General features: G+C 51.4%; 1 protein-coding gene across 4 annotated transcripts in view; it reads right to left on the bottom strand.

The window, feature by feature from the left end:
- Window positions 1–423: 423 nt before the first annotated feature.
- The window catches only part of FHL2 (four and a half LIM domains 2), a 69945-nt gene continuing 45453 nt past the window's right edge, over window positions 424–24915 (bottom strand). For all 4 annotated transcript variants that reach the window (XM_045771645.2, XM_045771643.2, XM_045771646.2 and 1 more), the window contains 5 exons: window positions 24668–24847; window positions 16179–16353; window positions 9103–9272; window positions 6873–7059; window positions 424–2811 (listed from right to left, as the gene is read on the bottom strand). In XM_045771645.2, coding sequence (XP_045627601.1) covers window positions 2660–2811; window positions 6873–7059; window positions 9103–9272; window positions 16179–16353; window positions 24668–24823 — 840 coding nt within the window. In that variant the 5' untranslated portion in view covers window positions 24824–24847 and the 3' untranslated portion in view covers window positions 424–2659. The remainder of the gene's footprint in view (window positions 2812–6872; window positions 7060–9102; window positions 9273–16178; window positions 16354–24667; window positions 24848–24915) is intronic.

Raw genomic sequence — 24915 nt, 5'->3', positions numbered from 1 at the left:
TGGATGGGGAAGGCTGGGATTCCCCTCAGCAGAGTGTGCCGGCGTCGTCCCAGTAGGTGCCTTCACCCAGGCCTACTCCTAGCGCATGGGAGCCTCTGGTCTTCTCGGACTGCCCCTCATCATGCGGAGCCTCTACCCGATGGGCAGGCTGGGACAGGAGCGCTCGGAGCCCCAGGGTCTTCAGACTGTCATGCCTGGGGCACAGCCAAGACAGGAGGAGCCCTTACCTTCTTGGCCGCACTTGCCCAGAGTAGAGCTTCTGTCTCGTGAAACTGGGGGTGGGGGGGATGGGATCAGTCCATGGCTCAAGTGCCGGACTCTCACTCTTCTTCTTAGCATGTAGATTTTCCCGAATGTTCCTCCATTTGCTGCACGCGTTTAGGGTAACTTTCCAAGATTTGAAGGTATTTATTTGGTATGTACACACACACACACACACACACACACACACACACACACACACACACACACGTTGTCCCAGTTAAATGGTTGTCAACGTTGGGAAGACAGTCACTGAGCTCTGCACACCACCACCCTGAGGTCCCACCCACTTTGTTCTTCGAGCCTTAGCTGGGCTGCTCAGGGTCTAGCCTCTGCATGTGTGGTTCAGTTGTCAGCCAGAGATGGGTTGGGTTTTCATACAAAGAACTTGGGGTTCTTTTTCATACCACTTTCCCTCTTAACTTTCCAGATGCTGTTTGTCCCAAGCTCTGGCCTCCTGTTCTTCAAGCCAGTAAGGCTGCAGGTTTTCTAACAGAGTTTTACCTCCATTTTTGGGGCCTGCCCTTGGGTAAAAGCCATAAAAATGGGAAACCTACCCATTCTTCAAGTGTCCACTCCCCTCCCAAGTATTCCTGCTTTGGCTCATGCTCCAATGTTTTCAAAAGTTTTAAAAATATTTCATCTGGGGGCGCCTGGGTGGCTCAGATGGTTAAGTGTCTGCCTTTGGCTCAGGTCATGATCCCAGGGTCCTGGGATCAAGCCCCACGTCCTGCTCTCTGCTCTGCGGGGAGTCTGCTTCTCCCTCTCCTCTGCCGCTCACCCAGCTTGTGCTGTCTGTCAAATAAGTAAAATCTTTAAAATATACATATCCCAGAAGATTACTGGAGTCCAGTAGGAGCTACCTAGTAGAAGTGGAATCCCCCCTTCCATTGATTTAAGGTCGGGTGCATCCGTTGTATCTGTGGTTCTAATGGGGAACAAGAAAGCTGTTCCACAATGACATTTCCAAAGCATTTACCTTTTGTTTTGAAATTTGTTACTTTCACTTTAAAAAGCACACCTGCAAGAATGCTTTCACTTTTACAACATGATTAGGAGAAGGCAAGAGAACTACGAAGTCATGGAGTTCTCAGAAGGCCTGTCTCAGACATCGTCAGACACTTCTCACGTGGTCCAACACTCAGATTAAGAAACTGACTTCACACATCCTCAGCATGGCTAGGACTTGATTTCCACTCGATTTTTCTGTTGCACGGCCTATCGTTTTATGGTACTGCACTGTCTTAGAAAACCAAGGACAAAAGTCACTACTGTTAGCATTCTAAAAAGGGAAATACGCAAAGCTTAGCTCATAAATTGGCTCAGTGCTTTCCAGTGGTGTACGATGCTTTCACGGATGCTTTTACAGACAGTGCCAAACTAGGAGCTCCGCTCTTTATAGCTGTGAGTCTCTCCCTCTCTCTCCTTTCAGAAACACTGGAGGCTTCCAAAGCATGCTCTAAATTGCTAGGGTATTGGGAGTACACAGCAAGAGGTCATCTCTGACCTCGAGGTGCTTGTATCCTTTTGTGACCCTTCACTTTATGGATGAGAAGGCAGGTCAGGGTAGGATAGGGACCTGCGGCAATGGGAAAGCACCGAGCTCTGTTAAGAAAAGTGACCCCTAAACTGCCTCCGTGTCATTAGTTTATACTCTGCTGCTCATATCCTGGAGTTTCTGTTACGCATCCAATGCAGAGCATTAAATTCTGAGAGAAAGAAAGTTTGGGAGAGAGGAACAAAGAGAAGGGAGCCAGGAAGAGGTGGTGGTGCTGACTGAAGGCTTTCTTTGAAATGAAAGGTGTGCTGGATCTCCGTGAACGCTGCCCCAGCCCGTCTGAGCTTCATACAGTGATCGGTGGAACATACAATATAGTGCTTTATACTGCAATGCTCAGAACTTCAATGTTTAATCGTTATTTCACACGCTGTGTGTGGCCAAGGATTTTGTTCTGGATCACTTTATTGTAAGCTATATGATCTCGCTGTAGGTCTTACATGACAGGAAGCCACACAGTTGTAAATGCCCACTCTTCATTATCTCACGTAGTTTGGAAAACTCAAGTTCGTGACATGTTAATTGCACTTAAAAATTAAATACACAGTGAAAGAAAGATAAATGTATAAAGATGTCATTCAGAAGGATTTTTACACTTGGATTTGCCTTGCTTGATTACAAAATTTCCACACCATCTTCCCACCAAGGGTTTGCAGAAGGGTTTCCTCCTTCCCTGGGACTGAGCTACCACAAAGGATTAAAGGGTTTAAACAAGCGTGAATATCACTGAGAAGCACAAGAGGAAGGTCTCAACGTGGCCGGTGGAGAGCAGACGCAGTACTGCCTGGTGGAGAATCAGAGCGTCTAAATCCGTGCGTGTCACAGGCAGCTGTGGGGGCTTCAGATGTCTTTTCCGCAGTCGGGGCACAGGATGTCATCTCTTTCTGTGAGGAAGCCTCGCCCCACCAGTGAGAGGGAGCACTTCTTACAGTTAAAACAGTCGTTATGCCACTGCCGTTCCTCAAAGGAGATGTACTTTGTGCCACCAAGTCCTGTTAACAGAGAAGAAAGAACACCGGGGGGGAGAGAGAAAGGGAACATTGCTGGTTAGAACCCGGCCCCCAGGAGCGACAAAGGAGTTCTGGTTTGAGCCATTTCAAAGCTGGATTGTGTAGTCTGGAGAGTGTGAGTTTCTAATGGCTGGGTGCTGGCGACCCGCATGGAAATCAGAGACCCTGCACAGCCTCCAGGAGCTCGTAAGTATCAGCAGGAACAGCTGTATAAACTGGCTCCAAAACTACATGATCACTGCTGTAATTATGGAGGGACAACTGTGTCTCTTTGTTCCACCAGAATGAAATCTGGAGCTGATTTCTCCTATTCCTTCACTGGGTGCCTCATGTCTGATGCTCTAATATTTCGTGATTTAATGAATGAAGTACTGAAGGGAGGGAAGAGGAAAATACTAAGTTTCTCTGGAATGGCCAGGAAAGGCCTCACAAAAGAAATGGCGTGTGGACATATTGGGGGGGGGGGACATTCTTGCAGAGCGAATATCATATAGAAGGTACAGAAGCTACAGAAGCATGAACTTAGGTGTGAGGGGGGAAGGTGGGCTGCTAGGGTGGCTGGGAACGCAGACTTGGCTACACGGTGTGTAGGCAGGAGAGAAGACCAGCTTATATTTTAAACAAGAAAAGCAGTAACTCAGTTCAGTGCTTGACTCTTGTTTGATGACTACTCCTCATCAAATGTTTAAGGTACACTGGCCGCCTATTACCAAATGGTTGCTTGGTCCTGCCACTGAGCCACCTGAAATAAATAATCAAATACACAGGGTTATTCGGAGTTGTCGTTGATTCTAGTGAAATCTGGATCATGAATTCCAATTACAAGGAGTTCTTTCCAGAAATAATGGTTCGATCTACCACAGTAAAAAGAAAGCAACCACAATGACCGCTCCATTTGTAACAGCTTGAAATCTCAGGCGAACCTGAGATGTCTGTAATTCAACAAACAGCTAGTCCCTTTTGTAACGGACTTGGCTAGGCTGACGTGGGGCATGAAGTCTTTCACCTGGGGGAGACCTTCGAGCTAGTGCCCCTTAGCTCATTAGAGACTGAAGCAGTGCAAGTTCAGTGCTCCTTCCAATGCCACCCCAGCCCTGTGGCTGGTGGGGTATGCACTAGCACAGCTTTTCAACTCTTTTCCTGAATATCCCACAGCTTTAAAAGCAGAGGTACACTGAATACCCAGTGCTGCTAAAACACTTGATTGCCTTTACGCATCCCGGACTCCTAAGGGCTGCGATCACATCGGTCCTGCGCTGGCCCTGAGGTGGCACCAAGCCAGTGACTTAGGCCCGTGGGTCTCAAACTTTCCTGCAGCTTTGAACCACCTGGGAAGCTTTTCAAGCTTCAACAATCACCCAGGTCGTAGCCCCTACCAATTAAATCATGACCCAGGCAGCAAAAATCTTTTAAGCTCTTCAGGCATTTCGAATCTGTAGCCAAGTCCGAAAACCAGAGGTTTAGGCAACACTTGATTTAGGGCCAGGGACTGCAGAACACCTGAAAGGCCGTCGTTGTTCTTCTCAGCACTGAGCAAACTGAAAAGCCGAGAAAGCAGCTGGGATGCCCTAGCATTTCTACCATTCCATGTTTCTCCTTTCTCTCACCTCTGGTAAGTCCCGCTACACTGGAGATCTGGGGCGGGGAGGAGCACTGGCAGGGAGAGGATGAAGAAGGATGTTAGTGGGAGGTGCTATGTCGGGTGCTGTCCCAGGGGATGGCCTCATTTTAGAAACTCCACTCCTTCCTTGAAATGCTAGTCAGTGGAGCAAGTCACAGAAATGAGAGCCAAAAACAGCCCTAGGAGGATGAATCCTCCTAGAGGCAAAAGGCGTACACAGTCAACTATTGTTATTTGAGGTTTACAGCCAGTGGCCCCAGAACTCCAGCCTGGACAGAGCTCATGCACTAGGTGCCTTTTCTCCACATAAGGCACCTCACAGCCTGCCTGTGCTTAGGAACACAGACAGCCTGTCCGCACTGCCCCTTGGGAGCCATTTCCGGCAGCGAAACTGCCTACAAAAAGCACAAAAATGCCAACAACATGGCACTAAACAGACCAAGAAAAGGACCCTTGGTTCTAAGATGAGAATTGAAATGAGGAGGCAGAGTGTCCCCTCGCCTCATCTCCGCCGGGAGCGTTCGCGTCAGACGACTCAAATGTCTCGCCACTCTGTGGGTGTCTGGGAATGAGCAGGAAAGCAACTCGAGTGTTGAGTTTAGAGTTACAAGTCCATGTTAGTGAGTGGGCGAATTTGAAGATCTGGACTCTGAGTAAGGAGGACTGACTGTACTTATGTGCGAACTTCGCATCACTGCACACAGAGTGCTGCGAAGTAGAACTTCCGATTTGTTTACAAAAGTCATTTAAATTTTGCTAAAGAGAAAGTGCTAAGTAAGGATCTGTTAAAAATCCAGTCTAAAGTCACAGTCTCACATCATTGTTTAGAGATTTGGCTACACGTACATTTTAGCTGCAATTTCAAAATTCCTCTGTAGGTTCCAGAACGTGAGTCTCTGTGTTTCAGAGAAGTAACTCCTCTTTTGGAGGAAAGTGTCCATTGTTTTCCTCGTGTTGCACTCTTTTTTTTAGTGCTACAATGGGAGTAACAACACGTAACTGATACTTTACATTTAGAAGTGCTTTTATCTAATTCTATGGCTTTATAAAGTTTAACATCATAAACATTTACTTCTGTAGACGTTACCGTGAAAACAGCATGCAAGATTAATATGTTAGGGGAAAAGACTGCATTTCTTCCCTCTGAACGATTCCAATCTGGTATATAAATGGCTGGAATCGGGTTAGCAGAAAAATGTAAATGCTGTGCTTCTTTTCTTTGTATTTTAACTTCATATGGAATATGAGCTCTGGATTACACATGAAAGGATGATTTTAGTGACCTGGGGCTTCCCACATCTGGGTGAGTCGGCCGAGTTAGGGGCACTCAGTTCTAGACTGGAGGAAAAAGAAAGTCAGGGACAAGCACACGGGTTGTCAAATGTGTGATTACGTTGCAACGCTACCCAAGGATGCCATTTGGCCAGGCTGCTGTGCTTATACTGCACGTGTCCGCCATCTGCCATCGACAGGGATCAGCCAGTCACCTGAATGTGGCAAAGCTGGGAATCCCACGTCCGGAACTCTTCTGTGTCAATACGGAATTCTCTTTTCCTTCCAGCCCAGTCACGGATTTGTGTGGTGATGGGTGGTGCACGTTTACAGGACTTGAGTCTGACCAGCCATCTGTCCTCCACACTCAGTTTCTTGACACACTAACAGTTTAGTGCAACGCCAGTCTGCACCCAACCAGACCTTGGGCTCTCGCTCTGCCTGCACCTTTGGGCAATAAGAAAGAACCACCCAGAATGTTGCCCTTTGCCCTCATTTGGCTATAGCCTTGTGGTCAACAAGTCCCTCTAAGATGCTAGGGAGTGCCTTTATTATTCTTTTTTAAAAGATTTATTATTTTGAGAGAGAGAGAGAAAGGGAGCATGAGTGGGAGAGGGAGAGAGATTCTTGAGCAAACTCCACAGTGAGTGGAGCCCCACACGGGGATCTCACCACCAGGAGATCACCGTACCAAAGAGCCAAAAGCAAGAGTGGAGGTGGCCGGCACCGACTGCCCCATCAGGCGCCCCTAGGGAGCCCCTTTAAAAATGCAGCTCGGCGGCTCAGCCTGGACATGCCAGTTCCCGTGTGCTTACCCGCGGGCCACGTACTCACAGACTGCGGTTTGGGAGATAACCCAGCCGAAGCAGAAATACCAGACCTCTTGAGAACAGGCCCTGTGGTCTTCAGGGACCGGGTGAACTAGAGGGGAAGGGCTCCCTGCAGCAGCGTTCCCAGCGTCCCAAGGCCAGGCAAGCGAGGACGCAGAAACACCCGCTCCGTTCGGAACCTCAGTGAGGCCCCAAGTCTCGTCTCAGCAGAGACACCAGTTCAGGGGCCGAAGTCGTGTCCCTTGTGCACCCCCGGGGGTGGCTACGTGGGGAAGAGCCGCCGGCCCTGCGCGCCGAGCGGGAACCCTGGGGACGCTCACCGCTGATGGGGTTGGTGCAGCCGGCACACTTCTTGGCGTACAGGTCGCAGAAGCAGCTCAGGCAGTAGGCGAACTCCTCCCGGGACGTGAAGCGCTGGCCGGACAGCGGCTTCTTGCAGGCCGTGCACACGAAGCACTCCCGGTGCCAGGGCTGCTCGCGGTACGTGACGCCCCCGGTGGTAATGGGCTGGAGGAGGCAAGACGGCCAGGGTCAGCGTTCCGACGCCCCGTGGGCTCCGGATGGCGCGAGATCCCCATCCAGAACAGCCCGGGGTGCGTGAAAAAGGCACCGAGAAACGGCTCGGCCACCTCTAGTCCTTAGGGAAAGTACTGCCCGGACCCTCCAACAACACGGTTTGAAGTGCGCTGGGCCGTGTCTGCGCGCACTTCTTCCCGTAAACACAGTGCAGTGCTGTCAGTGGTGTTTCTCTTATAATTTCCTGCATAACCTTTTCTTTGCTCTAGCTTACTTCGTTGTAAGAATACGGTATAGGGTACGTAAAAACTACCACGGACGTGTGCATCGATCGTTTATGCCATCAGTGAGGCTTCTGGTCAACAGCCGGCTCTCAGTAGGTAAGTTTTTGGGGAGTCAAAAGTTCCACATGGGTTTTCAACTGCGCAGGGGACTTGGTACCCCTGGCCCCCGTGTTGTTCGAGAGTCAACTGTATAAAGGCCCTTACATAATATAGACATTATTTCCATTTTACAGGTGAGTAAACTGAGACCCAGAGAAATTAAGAGCCTTGCCTGAGAATTCATAACTAAAGACAAAGCAGGTGCTGGGTTCAGGACTCTTTCTATCGTATATTCTTTTCATTAAACTATAAAGCGTTAATGATCACTCTATAAATTTCCCCTTTGGAACAGAATGTATGTGACATATATTTGGCTGCAAGTTATCTGTGTGGATACAGAAGGCGTGTGTAGTAAGAGGTTTGCTCTGCCTGGCATACGTGCCCTTGACCTCCCTGTGTCTGGATTCCAGGTCCCCCACCCCACCCCCATCATCCGGCTAGCTCAGAGCTGCTCATGGGGTTACCTTCTCAGAGCATCCTCCTTAAACCCCAGCCTGGCTCCCACTCCTTGGCTTAGCTCAGACCATCCCCGTACACACTCTGTTAAGACTGTTCTCCAAAGCACACTTGTCGATAAGCACTTGAATGTTTGCCACTGGACAGCATTCCCCCCCCCCACCCAAGTAGCCCCGAGGGCCTCCTTCACTGCAGGGGAGGGGGATGGATGTTTCTGGCGTGCATGCTTTCACGCATCCCGGTGAACACGCACAAGGGTGTGCGTCCCAGAGGGTGCGTTACCTGCACTCCCGCAGCCAAACGGGGTGGCGATAAGGTGGGGAGGAACATAGCGGAAGAAAAGCAAATGGCATGAACTTTCTCCTTGGATCTTGATGAGAAAGAGCAACCGAACAGAAAGGGAGTGAGCAGAGAAGAGGCTTCCGGACATAAAGGCAGGAATGAGCGGGTCATCCAAGGAGGCAGGGATACACAGCAGATAACAGGATAATCTTACAAGCAGCAGTGGGAGAAGTGGAATTTAGAACCGTAGTTAGTACTATGCTGCCCTTTGAGGAGGTGCCAGCAGGACGGGCATTCGAGGCCCTGCTGACCTGCCCAGGGAATGGCAGCCGGAGGCCAGGCTGGGCCCCCACAGGCCCAACAGCAGAGTCCGTAATAGGGCCGGAGCCAAACAGGGTGTGCTCTACGACGGGCTCCTTTTCCCTCTTGAACCCAGTGCTGCGACAGGACGGCACCGGACCCAGTGGGCAAGCGTGCAACTAGCCGCCCGTGCCTTGTCCACGGGGCACAACTCTCCGTTGCTTCTCACATCTCTCACTCCCTCCCGTGAGGTTTGCTGTTCACTGACGGAGTGCAGTGTAACAGGACCGATTTGGGATGGTACGTTTTCCTCCCCTTGAACGTTATGTCATAAACAGGAGCAAATATTTGGCAGTGTTCTAGGAGGGGGGACACAGGATTTTATCTCCGGGCACAGTGGGGCGCTCGCGGGAGGGAGGCCTGGAGCAGGGGTCCGTCCGGTGGGTAAGTGCACAAGCGTGTGCAAGAGTCTTGGGCTGGAGGGTCAGCCTGGCAAGGACCTTGTGCCCTTCAAGTACGACGGGTGTCGGCCCTTGGGGGAAGGAGGGCTGGCAGCAGAGGCTTGGAGGCAAACGGACTGCAACGGACAGGTCCAAGGGGGGATGAGAGATACCTTTTGACACTGAACACACTGCAGGGCGTACTGTTTCTCATAGCAGGGCACGCAGAAGTTCTGGTTGTCTTTCGGGATGAAGCTCTTGGTGCCGATGGGCTGCTGGCAGCGGCGGCAGACGAAGCAGGTCTCGTGCCAGCTGCTGTCCTTGTACTCCATCTTGCGGGTACCTGTCACGAGAGTCGAGAAGAAGCAGCAGAGAGCTGATGACATGACTGGCTGGGAGTCCCCGCAGGCCGCGCCGAGAACCTGCCACTCGCTGGTTTTGGGATTACAGCAAGTCACAGTGGCTCTCAAAGGCTCGCCTCGGAATGGGACTGTTTTGGAGAGGGCGGGGACTCTGTCTTTCTGGGGTCGCAGCTGTACACGCCGCTCCCAGAACAGTCTCTGTGTGTATACTCGGTATGTATCTGTCCAGCAGGGTGCTTAAGGACGTGAAGTGGAAAAAGTATTTGTCTCTGTCTCTCAGTACTGCACAACAGAGAGAGAGTTCTGGCAGAGCTCAGACCCGTCCAGACGGAGTGGGAATTCCAGAGCACAGAGGCCTGTTAATGAACACCCTTCTGTTCTGCAACGGGATGGAAACTGGTGGGGCGGACCTGAACCTAGAGTCTCAAGCCTGAGTCCGCAAGGAGCCTCCACGGCACTCGCTTCCTGTGACCCGCCTTGGAAGCCAAGCTGTGGTGTGTCTGAGTGCTGTCGCTAGAAGTGATAACTGAGTGCTGTCACTGAAAGCCACACGGACGGGCGCCTGGGTGGCACAGCGGTTGGGCGTCTGCCTTCGGCTCAGGGCGTGATCCCGGCGTTGTGGGATCGAGCCCCACATCAGGCTCCTCCGCTATGAGCCTGCTTCTTCCTCTCCCACTTCCCCTGCTTGTGTTCCCTCTCTTGCTGGCTGTCTCTATCTCTGTCAGATAAATAAATAAAATCTTTTAAATAAATAAAAGCCACACGGAGGGCACCTGGGGGGCTCAGTCGGTTAAGTGTCTGCCTTCGGCTTGGGTCCTGATCCCAGGGTCCTGCAGTAAGCCCCATGTTGGCCTCCCTGCTCAGCAGAAAGTCTGCTTCTCCCACTCCCTCTGCCCCTCCCCCTGCTTGTGTGCACGCGCACGCTCTCTCTCTCTCTCTCAAATAAATACATAAAATCTTTAAACAAAAAAGTCATGTATAATACTCAGATGTCCCATTTAGCAATTTTCTGATCTGATCTTACGACATTGCATTTCCTTTCAAATAACTGTTATCATTTGATATGTTTACGTGATTTCTTCAAGTAGATCGAGAAGCTCTAGAGAACGGAAACGCTGTTTGGTTCACCCCCACCACCAAGCTGGAGTAACAGTATTCAGTATTTGTTGATGTTTTCCCCATACGTCTCCAAGAGAATAAAAGCATGTGTATTTATAGAAACAGATGGTTCAAGACAGATGGGTATGCAAGCCCTCTTTGCATGCAGCCCAAGGTAAGTTTGGGGGGGAAAGGAGGATAAGGAGAGAAAAAAACAAAATGCTCCCTCTACCTGAGCTAGCTCCGGCCCCGGCACACCGCCTGTGGCCTGCACGCTGTCTGTGCCATCCCGAGATACAGTCGGGGTTTCCGGGAGCACAGCCACACCTGTTCCCTTACTTCAATTGTCTACGGCTGCTTTCACACTACGATGGCAGAAACGGGTCATTGCAAAAGAAACCATGGCCCTCAAGGCCCTAAATATTTGTCTGGTTCTTTCTGGAACCATGTTAGCCAACCCGTGGGCTCACTTAAAGTTCGGAGCTGTAGTATGAAGGACACAGTGGTTAGAAGTCACAGCGGGATCAGGGCAGGGGGCAGTTAGGCGGCGAGCAGGAGCTCCAGCTTTGAACCAGGGCGGCGGCATGCTGGCCTGACGCAGGCAGCCAGACGCGGGTGTCTAGAAACTCACCTTTAGCTTAAGTCCAAAGGTGATATGGTCAAAATGACAGGCTAGGGGCTGCATTCTGGCTGCTTGCAAGGTAGACAAAGAGATGTCCACCTCTCAAGAAATTAGGATATGTGCAGAGAACGGTTGCAAAATTATTTTATTTGCTGTCACTTTCGGGTCCCTTTCTCAGCTTCCTGTACTTCCCAGCCAGGACATTTGGGCACCACGTCCCATAGAGTATGTGCAATACTCAGGATGTGTGTAGGTGCTGGAAGCTGCGGGTGTGTGTGCGGGGGGAAATTCACATAACGATCTTCAAAGCTGTGGAGTCCAGTCGTGGGGTGATGAACCCTGATACAAGGGGCAACTGAATTTCAAGTAAAGAGTGGAAGATTTGTGATCTGAATCTGGAATGATTTTCTTTGTCTCCAGGGGATTATCCTCCCATATGTATTTTTGCCACTTGCTGTTTTAATCTCTGACCTTCCCCTGATTAAAGCAGCTCAAAAACCAAAGAATCTTGTCAATGAACATAAGGCGATCGTATGCTCACTAAAGACGGCAAGCAGGACGGTGTGAGTGCCTCTCAGTGTGTTCGGGGATAACAGTCTCCTATCAACACCAGTCTCAGAGAATTATCTCGCGTCTAGTTGGAACCCGGCGGGCACTTGCAGCCCAGAGGGGTGGTGGGCGCACATCTGGACGGCACCGTTTCCAGCCCCCTCCACGGACCTGCATCGTTTATTGTACAACACTGCCAGCAGGTGGCAGCAAAGGTCCTTCTTCTGACAAGTGCAGCTTCTCCAGCTGATGGGAGTACAGCAAACAAGTGAGGAACCAGCAACAGTGGTGAAGGATTAGTTCCTGTGAGCCCGCTCAGAGGAAGCAGTGCACCTGCAGGAATCTTCTGCAAACAGAGGCTCAGCGCTTGGCAGCTGAGAAGCCCGGGGAGCCCTAGCGCAGAGGCTCCTGGAGGACTCTAGTTTCCTGACTACTTCGGGGGAGGGACTTTTGTCAGGTTTGGGGCCAGTGGGCGAGTTTGTCAGCACAGGCCTCTTGATCAGCCAAGCTGATGACCTGTGCGCCCATTCATCATGATTTCGTCGTAGCACTTTCAAAAATCAGACCAAAGAAAGGCAGCAGGCGCTATGATTCAGCACTTCCTCTCTTTCTTCTTTTCCTTTCCTTTCTTGTCTTTCCATCCCTTCCTTCCCCATTCCTCCCCTGTCCCTCCCTCTGTCTTGTCTCAATCGGTCTCACCAAGCTGCTTCTACACACTCAGTCTTTGGCGCTGAGCCCATGTCCCCTGCCAGAGTGCCCTTCTGGGACGTCTCCATCAGGTGAAGCCCAGCTCATCCTTTGAGACTGCTCAGATGTGACGTCCCCGGGGCCCCTGCCTCCACCGTGGCGGGTATGAGCCAGGCTTCTCTAGTGAGGTCTCGGTGAGCAGCAATGACCAGTGAAAGGTCAGAGCCAGGAAACAGGAAGGCTGACACCCAAACCTGTCGGTTTCTAGGTTTTGCCTGAGAACTGATGGTTCAGGGAAGGAGCGCCACAGTGAGGGGGAAGCCGGGACAGACACTACGGTGGGAAAATGACATTTGCAGGACTGCTTTTGAATTTTAAGTGACTCAGACTGGCAGGGGCACTGGCGGGGAGACCGAGGCTCCCCCAGCTCCCAAGTGGCTATGCTCACACAGCTACTGTGCAGCAAACAGGGGACCCCCCCCCCCAGCCTGTCGGCCCTGCATCCAGCGCTCTTGGACGACACCAAGCCGTTGAATTGGAGGACACGATGCCGACACTGCTGTTCTGTCCTCCTTCTAGGGAAGCTGTGAGCACCCCATTCCGTGAAGCTTAATCCTGCGTGTCCTGTTACTCCATCTTCTGAATTAACCTCCATCCAGACCCCCGGCTCCTGGTCCACCTTCTTGAGAAGGCCGATCAAAGCTCTGAGACCAGAGCACTGGACAAGGTCCTAATCCTGGCTGGGCCATTGACTGTAGGCAGGTGCCTGCCACCGAAACTTCTGGTCTCTTCAATGGTAGACAAGACAGATGAACTTTAAGGTCATTTAACCATAAAACTGTCAATGCTCTTACGATTTTGTGTTCCGTGATTCAGCTGTTTCTCATTACAAGCGCCTGAGCTGGGCGGGGGGGGGGGGGGGGTCTCAAGCGCCCACACGGGGCACCATCCAAACAGTAAACTTCCCCGGCTGTCTGAAGGGTCTGCGGCCAGCCCCGCAGGGGCTAGGTGTATGCATGACCTCCCACTGCACCCTAGAGTCCTAGTGGGGTGGGAGACTGTCCCCACCTGGTCCTCCAGGTCTGCTGATGAGGGCAGGGAGATGCCGACAGGCCGGCAGGAGTGCCTTGCAAAAGGCCAAAGCACTGCTGAGGGGGGCAAACGAGTAAGCAAGCAAAACCAAAAAAAGGTGCAGAGTGAGCATGAAGAAAGGGGGCCCCAAGAGCCCGCTGTAGGGGAGCAGGAGTCTTTGGCAGCCCGGGACCCAGGGAGGTGTGGCAGGGGATGGGGGAGTCTGCTATGAGGCAGAATGGAAAGTCCCTTGGGCTCTTGTCATGAGAACCTGGTAAAGATTTAATTTGGTTTTAATTAGTTTCGTGTTTCTCACCGTGCCGGGACCACTCTGTCTCTGTGGGTGACTCCCTGTGGGACAGGACCAGGGGTCAGCCGGCTTGATGCGGGCTCTGGTTTTCATTTCGCGGGCCCTCGTCACGCATCTGCAGTGCTGACACAACTCTGTAAGAGGCCTTGGTCTGGGGGTTTTGCTCCTTGTAATAGCGTGGAGTCAGCTATCTTTTCAGATGTCTCAAGCACCGAAACGTAGCAGCAATGAGAAACCATCTTAATGAAGGCCTAATTACGCCCTTGCCTTTTTAAAACGTACTCTTTCTTATCCAATCTCTCTCCCTATAATAACACTTCCCACACGTTAGTCTCTTGCTCAAAAACTCCTCGGTATCTCTTCACTGCCGACAACGAAGCAAACCAAAAACACAAGGAAAACTCCAGGCCACAGCCAGCAGCCTTCCACTACAGTCTGGCTCTAGATGACCGTGGGAGCCCTAATTCTCGTCACACGTCAGCCTGAGCCCAGCTACTGTGTGAAGTATGGTGACTCAGCCAGCTACTGCGGTTTTTAAAAATGAGCATTCCATCAGCTGATGCGACCAGCTCAAAGCCCTCAACCCCAGTTCATCTGATGCATCTTAGCATTCGTGAGTAGGGTGAAGTTTTAAAAATCACTTTTAAGGGACCTTTGTGTTTGCTTCTATTTATTAAGGTACAGACCTCAACTCCTCTTTTTTCTTAATTTAATTTTTCTAAAGGTTTCTTTATTTATTTTAGAAAGAGAGAAAGAAAATGCGCACGCACGAGAGAGCGAGCGAGCGCACAAACGTGCACTAGGAGGGGCAGAGGGAGAGGGAAAGAGAAACTCCAGCAGACTTCTCCTTGAGCTTGGAGCCTGACATGGGGCTCAGCCCCGTGACCCTGAGACCACGACCTGAGCCCAAACCAAGAGTCGACGCTAAACCGACTGCACCACCCAGGTGCCCCTGATTTTATTTTTTAGAGAGAGAGCGCGTGTGTGTGCCCGTGTATGTGCATAAGTGGGGGGGGGGAGGGCGGGGGAAAGAATCTTAAGCAGACGCCACGCCCAGGGTGGAGCCCGATGTGGGGCTCGATCTCACCACCCTGAGATCACGACCTGAGCCCAAATCGAGGGTCAGATGCTCAACTGACTGAGCCACTCAAGGTGCCCCCAGACCTCAACTCCTTTAAACCTACACTTGAAAGTTTCACATATTTGATATCCCTTTTAAAAACCTCAACCAACAAACCAAACCTTAAGTTCTTAAGTGAGTGTTGCTGAAATGAATTAAGCTTGTGAATACGATGAATCATAAAATCCCCTGAACATCACGACAGGTGATAAATTAAGGTAACTCGCCTTTGAAATCACAAGCCTGAATCATGTACACTTAATTTACTCTTCAGACCACATTTTTTTAAACCTTCCCATCTACTTCAGCAGACTGAACACCTTATTGCTGTGGGTTAGATTTCCTCCTGTGTCTGCCCTTAATTCTAAACCTCCCTGGGTTGAAGGACGTTTACCGGCCGCAGCCTCGGCCTGTCTTGAGGGTGGGCACCCTCCCGGTGACGTGGGGGGTCCCGGCCGGCTGACTGCAGCTTCTCAGCAGCTGGAAGGCTGGCCTGACCGGCGCCCCTCCTGCCACCCTGAGCCTGATCTGGGAGAAGCTCTGCCAGCGCCTGCCAACGGGAGGCTCACGGCAGCATCTCTCCAAGCCCTCCACGGACTCACGGCAGGCTGGGTCCCCAGCCACCTGGCTGGATTGCAGGGGCCTAGCCACGGCTTCATGCCAGTCTGTCTTCCATGAGGGCTACACCTGCCGCAGACGTTCACTGCACAGAGTTCTCCCCTGGGGTCCTGGGACTCTCTCGTAGGGACGCCAGCTTCAAGACGTCCCACATGGGCCAGAGGCTAAAAAATTATCTACAACCCAGACTGAACCGGGAGTCCGTATTTTTATTTGCTGACTCTGGCGAATCTACCCTCTGGTACCATTTAGCGGTGATGCAGACGACGGACACGCGGGTTGTCCATGGCTTGTGAGCCGGGTGCCGCCGGCACGCGAACCTCTCACTCGCCCAGGGTCCAGACCTCAGGCTCTTCTCCTGGTGGTTACTTTCCTTGCCCTCATTTCTGGATGTGGCAGACGAGACTTTTTTGATCCCGTATTTAAAAATTTCTATATAATCACGTTCACTCAATTTTTAAAAATAAGAGCTTCCTCTCTCCCACAAAACAGAACCAACTTCACCCAAGAAACAAGGGACATGGTCCCATCCTCCCCCCTAAGAACAAGTCACCTTATTACTTGTCATAACACTTGACCCAGCTGTGATCAAGTCTGTCTGCTGAGAATGAATGTCTGTCTAGAACATGGGGTCCGGGAGCACAGGGGAAGGGCTGTGCCCCCCACTCACTACTCCATGAGCGCCCGGCTCCCAGGCCAGCTCCGGGTGCGCAGCGGGGCACAGTGCCATTTGCTGAATAGCCCACCGAGGACGAGTTCAGCAAGTGGAAGGGAAGACAAGCACATGGTGAGGGAGAAGGGCCATTCCTGACCTGGCATGATGGTCTTCTTGCATTCCTGGCACTTGGACGAGTACTCGTGGGAGTAGCAGTCCGTGCAGAGCAGCTGCTCCTCCTTGGCGGCGAAGGGCTTGTCCACCAGCGAGCTCTTGCATCGCGAGCAGTGGAAACAGGCCTCATGCCAGTGTCGGTCCTTGTAGGACAAGTCCTGCAGACCAGACATGCGACACAGTGATAGGGTCGGAGGGGGGCCCGCGGCTGCCCTGCCTGACCCACAGGCTAGGGGAGTCCCACCCATCCCGGGGCAGACAGAGAGCAGAGAGGGGCCGAGGCCCAGAGAGTGGGCGTGCCTGGACAGTGACCCTGCTGGTGAAATGAGGAGGGCTGGGCTGCTTTCCTCCGGCTGTGTTTCGGAGCTGCCGTTTAGATGGGGGGAGGTGTGTGTCTGTGTGAGAAAGAGATGTTTTCCAAAAACCCAAGGATTTCCCTTAGGTGTGGTCGGTAAGAAAGAGGAACACAGAACATGCAACTCATGACTCCTGCTCGTGGGCAACTGGTGAGGGGCAAACAGAGCACAGGGCATGTCAGAGAAGCGGCTGCGAGGACAGGGCTCTGGTTTCAGCTGGGGAGAAGGGGGTCAGGAGAGACTTCCAGTGCACGTGCCACCACCTGAGTGTGGATGGCCCGTGGACAGCAGGGTGGGGGGTAGAAGGGGTCGGAGGGGGACTTTCAGGCAGAGACAGAGCATGGGCACAGCAGAGGTGGGAGTGAGAGGGGTCCCCGGCAGAGGTGTGGTCAGGCTGGAGGGACAGCCCAGGGCCTGGCGGGGGAATTCAGGTCCAGGCTGGGGCGGGAGGGCCCTTTTAGTTCTGCACGGAGGTTAAGATGATCCTGAAGGCAGCGGAGAGGGGATGAACTGTTTAAACGGGAGGGGGGAAAAATCACCCGTGCCCGACTCGTTATTTTGACAAATGAAACAAAGTATAAACTTCTATGATTTGACTTCGCGACTATAGAGGTAAACTCATTATACACCGTGAAGCCCATATATTTCCAGGAAGAAATCATTCTTTTTCTCTTTCTGGAACATGTGTCATGGTACTCATTGCCAGGCTGTGAGTTCAGGCCCCGTGCAGCCCTGCGAGGTAAATATTATTACGGAAGCTCAGTAGTGGGCCTGCAGTCCCACACCGGCACAGAGCTGAACCAAGCAAGCTTCGAGCTCGTGTCCCTCTGATTCAAAAGCTATTTGCAGTGAGCCATTCCAGGTAAACTCCTTGTCGAGCCTGCCTTACTCTTTGCTTTCAAAAACTGTACCCTTGATGAGATCTGTACATTTCCACTGAAAACATTCAGAAATAATGCCACATTTTGTGAATGAATGCAGCTCAGCACTGCCCCTGTTGAGACTTTGAATAAAGTCAAACAAGCCACCAAAGCCCTGTCCGATAAGAATGGGAATCAGCCTCATTTAAGAAGAGTTGGGAGGTTTTGATCATTATCATTGTGGTAATGTTGACTATGGAATAAATGCATTTAACCTTTTTTTTTGTTATGGAAAACAGTATTGGCAGTTCCTCCAAAAATTAAAGACAGGATTACCATATGCTCCAGCAATTCTTCATCTGGGCAGATGCATAAAGAATCAAAAGCAGGAATCTGTAGACTAGTATTCATAGAGTATTATCCACCATCGCCAAAAAAGTGGAAGCAATCCAAGTGTCTGTCAACGGATGCACAGATCAGAAGAATGTGGTACGTACTCACAAGGGAATATTATGCAGTCTCAAAAAGGAAAGAAATTCCGAAATGTGCTACAATGTGCAGGAGCCCTGAGGGCATGACACTTAGTGAAATAAACCAGACGCAAAACGACCAATACTATATGAGTCTGCTTGGACGAGGTACCTAGTAGTCCAATGCAGAGACAGGAATAGAGTGGTGGGAGCCAGAGGCTGGGGGAGAGAGAGACGGGGAGTTGTTTCCTGGACACAGAGTTTCAAATTTTGCAAGATGAAGAGTCCCAGAGGTTAGCCGCACAACAAGGTGAATGCGTGTGGCACTCCTGACCTGCACTCTTCAAAAAGGCAAAGATGGTATATTTCAGGTTATGTGTATTTCACCACAATTAAAAAAAAAAAAGGTTCTGACTATTACGCAGCCGGTGGAAAAGCCTTTACAGATGTTAGGTGGGTTCCCTCTGTGCAGACCAGACACCTTGGAAGGACCGCCCCTGTGGAAAAGCTGCAAGTATTTTCTGTGCTCCGTGCCTCGCCCACTGCCGGGCTGAGAAGAGAAGCCCGGGGAGGGCTCGAGGGTTGAGAAGAGGTAGTCCTGGGCTCAGCACCGTCTGTGGGCTCTACCCAGGGCATCGACATCGACAAACGGGCTGCGCTGCATGTTAGTGGAACAAGAGGGAAAGGAAATACGGGTTCAAGGAAACTTGCCTTCCAGGCTGGTCTTCAAAAACCTGAGGGAGGAACCTCTATGGGCGACATCGTGACAACAAAGGCACCAGATGTCACCACGGTCTCCACTTAGGGAGGCCCCAGATGGGAGGAAAGAGCGGCAGAGTGGTCAGTGCACGTGGACAGCCGTGACACAGTTCGTCTCAGGGTCCCCATGGGTCGGAAGCACTGCAGAAACCCGTTTTTCCTCCAGTGAACCTGAACGCACAGCAGCTGCAGGTTACGCTGATGTGCTGGCAGCCACGAGGCACTAGAATGTGCTCCTCCATGCTCGGGGTTCCAGACACATGACACTAGACCTTAGCCATCAATGCAAGACTTCTGGACCTTCCAAAGCCCAGCTCCCAACCCATGAGACCTCTGCGCCCCGGCCCACGGTGCGCCTGGCCTTGGAAGGCCCTTCCCCTCCTCTCCAACTGGCAGAACCCAGCCCGGCTGTATGGCCCAGCTGGCATGCCACCTGCTCCGTGAGCTGCCCCGGCCGGAGGGAAGTCACGCGCCACCCCCAGCGAGCACGCCGCGGCTGCGAGCCCGGGTCAACACCTTCTGCAGAATCCTGGTGGAAACCCTTATCTAACTCGCTACGCTATCAGGTTTCCCCGTAATTCCCTCTCTTGGGCTCTCGGCTTGTGCTGTCTTTGGAAATCGGAGTTAAGCTAATAAATTCATGTCACAGCTTCCTCTTGGACTCACTTCTTAAGAAAGCCCACAATACACAGGAAGTGAGAAAAGACTTTATGGCCAGAGGAAGGTAACTAAACACTGGTTTGCTTTCGGAGGGCACGCTGAGGCTTCTGGCCAAGACAACACGCTCCTCTGAGTCTCGGCGTGGGGCGGGGTTTTAGGCACAGGAGTGCGCAGCTGAGAGGTGGGCTGGAAACTACCACCCAAAGGCCCAGAGGCCGTTACAATGGACCACACCCGTGTGCGTGGACCCGAGCTTCACATCACACTGAATCCTTCTCTCCAACTCTTGGTACCTGGAGGTCCTTCTCCTTTCTTGCGTTCACAGCTCTAAACAGATGGTTAGTTTTCGTTCTTAGGACGAACTGAGTCCATCTAGCTTAATTCTGTTATGTATCGAGTATACTGTGTGGTCCCCAAAGGACACAGTTTCAGTGTTGGAAGTCACACGGTTAAGAAGCATAGACTCACTGACTTTGAAGAACCTCAGAGTGTCCGGAAATATCGTGGTTTTTAATGTCCTCTAAGTGAAGAAGGAAAGAGAGGAAGAAAAGAGAGAGAGAAAGAGAGGGTAGATCTTTTACACATTCCAGAAAACATACCAAGGCTAATTTTGTGCTCACGGAAATGTCATAAATTGCAGTAAAATGTTGATAAACAACGTAAGATTAGCCCCAAACACTTCCCTTCAGATTTCATGATTTTTCCACTTCAGAAACATTCTTAATATGGGAAGCACTTGCTGTCTGACTCTGAACTTGCACTCACTGAGACTACAGCCAGGGGGACGAGCAGGTGGCCTGGCGGGACCCTCGCCCTCTCGGCCGGCTGAAGATGGCCCCAGGCAGCAGGGTCCCTCTGACTGAGGCTGGTCCTGGCATCACCCCTCCCGGGCTGGAGGAAGTTCAGACACGGATTTCCCAAACCCACCCCTCCTCAAATCCATGGGATTTCACTTGATAAATAGATTCTCAGAACCCATCAGGCTCCGCACTTTGAAAAGATATCCTACGCTTTGAGACTGCCAGGGTATCATGTTTCCAACTCTATGTTCCTTCAAATACTTAAGAACAAAGGTCCCGAATAACGGACGGTGACAGAAAAGACAGCACTCGCTCTGCGGAGCCCCGTCTCAGGTGTCCCAACCGTGGTTAACTCACTTAATTCCTGTGACAGTCTCGATGCAGGCAACCCTGTTTTTAGAAACAGAGGCTTGTGGGCGCCTTGGTGGCTCAGTCGTTAAGCATCTGCCTTTGGCTCAGGGCGTGATCCCAGAGTCCTGGGATCGAGACCCACATCGGGCTCATCCACTGGGAGCCTGCTTCTTCCTCTCCTGCTCCCCCTGCCTGTGTTCCCTCTCTCACTGGCTGTCTCTCTCTCTGTCAAATAAATAAATAAAATCTTTAAAAAAAAGAAAAGAAAGAAAAAGAAACAGAGGCTTGTAGGAGACATCAACGTCTCCACTCCTCAGCTGGCTGAAGGTGGACCCAGGCCCGTGTGGCTTGAGGTCCACCTTGGGCAGGGGAGGTGTCACTGCTGAGTGTGGCGTGCCTTCTGGGTACCTCTGGTTTTTCAGGGCCTAAGAGGTCCTTCCTGCGTGACCCTCCTGGTCAGCCTTGTTCCCAGCTCTGAGGATCCTGCTTCCTTCATTTTCCTTTAGAAACAGATTTTTCTCTCACGGGAGGATGTCCAAATAAATAGATTTTCAGTGCTCATTACAAACTCTGTGGACAAATTACATGGAAACTCTAAAAAGATGATTCACTCACTAAGCACTTAAAAATCACTTCAACAAATAAAAAAGTGCTGGGTGTGGGAGTTGAACTGTGAGGACGTGTCTGGAACGTGTCTGGAATAGTAGCCTTTCTCACAAAGGCCCAGAGGGTGGGCGGGGGAGCCTGCGTCCCGCTCGAGGGCAGGACAAACAGGTGTTTCCAATTGGACCTCATGCCTCCTACACCGGCCATGGTTAGGAGCCTTGTAGAAGTATAGCAGAGACTGCTAGATTTCATGTGTTGGCGTAAGAGCCTCTGCCTCCCCTTTCAGTTCCCTGGCTGCCTTCTGCCCAAGGACCCCAGAGATTTTCTGATCCTTGAGAAATTTACAGACGTTTGCTGAGAAACTTAGTTTGGTGGGTGGCCTTGTGTCAAACTGATTCTCAGTTCGATGTTTCCCACTTAATTACTCAGAAGCTGGAAAGGATGTTGTTTTTTTTTTTTTTTTAAAGATTTAATTTATTTATTTGACAGAGTGAGAGACAGCCAGTGAGAGAGGGAGCACAAGCAGGGGGAGTGGGAGAGGAAGAAGCAGGCTCATAGCGGAGGAGCCTGATGTGGGGCTCGATCCCAGGACTCTGAGATCACGCCCTGAGCTGAAGGCAAATGCTCAACGACTGAGCCACCCAGGCGCCCCTGGAAAGTATGTTCTAGAAACAAACTGAGCTAGCCATGCGGCCCAGAGTTTGTTCAATCCCTGATTTGTGAAGTACCCAGTACTAGCAGCTGTCTCTGGAGTTATGGGCCCCGCCTACATTTTCCTTAGTTTCTTGATTTTTTGAAGCCCCGAACATAAGTAGACCCATCCAAAAATATCTGTCATCAGACCAAAATTCTTTTTGCTGGTACCCACAGACATCCGAGAAAAATTTCAGGAACGGGGCAATGTTAGAGGAGCATGAAATTTTATTTGCATTACCTGTTCTCACCTATTCCACTGGTCCTAAAATGAATGATTTCTCTCCTTTGAGAGCACAGCATATCCTCAGAGTAACTAAACAGAAATAGCAAATACCACTGCGTAAGTGCATAGAAACATTTTCAAACCTATGTGAGCTAACTGCCGAAACAGGTCCTGAAGTCCCATCTCTATCACACACAAGTCTCTCAATACCCACAAAACGAGCCCGATGCCCATCGACGTGCCCGTATTTTAAATCTATACCCAGGCACGTGTCCTTCTGAGGAGGAGCTGAGCGGGGCTCCTGGTGCTATTTGGAGACAAGGGAAGGGCCAGCAGCTCTGCCAGCTCAGTGCCCCGCCTGCCAGGACTTTCAGCTTTACTTCCTGAAACAGCAGGAATGTTTTTCCTATCATTGCTTCCTACCCAAAGTCAACAACATCATGACTTCTGAAAGTCAAGCTAACCGTTCCAAATATTGAAGAGCCCCAAGCAGCCAAGTCCAACTTCAAGGAAGCATCCCCGTTCCTTCCACAACGCAGAAAACCACATGGCAGAGCTCCACGTATAGTAACCCGTGAAGCGGGTTGAAAAGTTCAGCATGATTAACGCACGGCTTTGCAGCGGTCTTGTTGATTTTGGCCCCATCTGGGGGACTTTGTTTATCTGCTCAAGTGTGTGCCGAAGGGTAACTAGTTTTAAGGGTCTTTGCACTACATCGTATTGGAGAAATGAGGAGAGACTGCTGGTTTGTTTTTACTTTAGCCACTGGTCAAGGACGACTAGCCCCAGATATCCGAAATGTGTTGTTCTTTGTTGAAATAATATCTGAGCCTCTCACCCACTTAAGCCCATTCCAGGTTAAATTTTTATAAGAGATCATTTTTTTTCTTTTGTCTCTTAGTTCTTCTCAAACCGGACATTTTTATTGATGTTCCCATAATGCAAACAGAGAGAGAGCACGAAACTCCCAGGGGGTGTGTGGAGGGAACGTGTTGCAGAAAGAACAGGGAAGTAGTCCGCTGGAGTTTACAAGACCATCGGCTGCTATTCGGAGTGCTGAGGCTTGGGATCCACGTACTGTAATAACCCCATCACGTTGGCACCGGTTTCATTTGCATGTCATAAAGGCAAAGACAGGCACAGAAGGGGCGAGTCATCACCGCAAGCTCACACAGCTAGTGAGACACGGAGCCAGGACTGGAACCGGGCAGTCTGGGGTCGGAGTGGTTATGCCTGGCCTTGTAAATAAAGGAACAGGGACTAAGAGTCTTCTAAGAATCCAGGAGGGACAATGAGACATACATCAGACAACGCTAGAGACAGGACGGTATGTAGCTTTTTAGATCAGCGGTGTTCTGCTCAGGGCAGCCCCACCTCTGCACATTTTGAAGTTTATGCAGGACTGCTGCTGTTCGGTTTCTTTTAGGCAGGCTTCCCCTGTTGTGTAGCCAAAAGTTACGTGGCTGAGGCCCGGCTTCAAGTGGCCCAGGCTGCAGAACCTTTGTCTCTGCCTGGGGCAAAGGCTTCCCTCCACACAGAATGGAAGTTATTCCCCAACTGTCACCAAATACCCAGCGGCAGAAACTGACAGGGTAGCCCTCCGCGTCCCGCCATTCCTGGGAATGACGTGACAGAGGAAAGAAACGTCACACCCGCGCACTGGCAGGGTCACACGTGCCTCCTGCAGGCACGGCCTGACCCGATCAGGCAGCAGCTACGTACTGACGTTCGTAACCACGGAGGAGAGAGGCAAAGCTCCCAGCAGAGTGCAAGGGAAGAGAGCGGAAAAGAGACACCAACATGACCCGAATCGCCTTGAAGTCTGTTAAGCTGGGAATCCCTTAGGAGCTCCCCAAGGGACCCCAGTTTGTACCAATTCTGCAGCTCCGAGGAGGACAGTCCCTAAAGTCTTATCCAGTGTGTCTTAGCAACCGGTTAGCAGGTGAAGATATCAGAGATCTTATCGTCATGGGGACCTCCAGGGGGACTTCTGGGTGGTCCAGCTTGGACTAAGATGTGCTGAGAAGCACGGGCCAGGGTCCTCAGCACTCAACCCCAGCCAATCAGCACCAATGACCCTGCTGTTGCCATCCACAGCAGGGAAAGCTGGTCATCCCTTAGGCGAGAGCCTTTCCACGTGAAAAAGAAACACTACCAATCCTGATCTTCTCTCACTGAAAAGAAAAGAGGCCCTAATGTTCCAATGAAGTTAGTGTTTTACGTGCCCATTCATCTGGGAATCAGTTCCGGGTCACCCCAGTACACATTCCCTCCCCCAGTATTTACTCAGCAGCACCTGCAGCTCCTGAGTCAGCACGGGGTGAACACGAGTGAGACGGCATTGCCCTCCAGAAAGCCAGAGTGCTGCGAGGCAGGGGGTGTTCGGCCGGGACGCCAACAGCCAGAGTGTAGGAAGTGTGCTCAGAACGCTCGGCGCCGAGCGTCCTGGAAATGTACTCACTAAGCGCTCCGGAATCAGGAGCGGGCACAGAGCAGCTGGAGGGAGGAGGCTCAGAAAGGCTTCTTGGCTGCAGGGGACAAGCCCACCAGAGGGGGCTCAAGACACGGAATTTCCACGGGCAGGAAGGGTCAGAGATTCAGCGCAAACCACACAGAAGCCCGTGGTTTCTGGGGAGCACTGAGGGATCCCGGAGTCGCGGGCACGCTGCCCCAGGGGAGGTCCAGGGATACCTTGCAGTCACAGCCGATGGGCTTCCCGCACTCCTCGCAAGAGCTGGCATAGAGGGCCTCAAAGCACGCCACGCAGTAGGGGCTCTCCTCCCTCAGGATGTACTTCTTGCCAAAGAGAGATTCTTCGCAATGGTGGCAGTCAAAGCGCTCAGTCATCGTGACGCCGGGCTCTTCAACAACCTATCAACAAGCAGAGAAAGAACAGGTTCCCGTGAGCACGCTCGTGATGCCGTCCTGCTGCCTGTTGT

This window comes from Ursus americanus, chromosome 7, assembly GCF_024610735.1.
Source record: "Ursus americanus isolate L20-20 chromosome 7, mUrsAme1.1.p, whole genome shotgun sequence".
Classification (NCBI taxonomy): Eukaryota; Metazoa; Chordata; class Mammalia; order Carnivora; family Ursidae; genus Ursus; species Ursus americanus.
The sequence above is the reverse complement of the archived record's forward strand: the minus strand, read 5'-3'. Positions and strand labels throughout refer to the sequence as shown.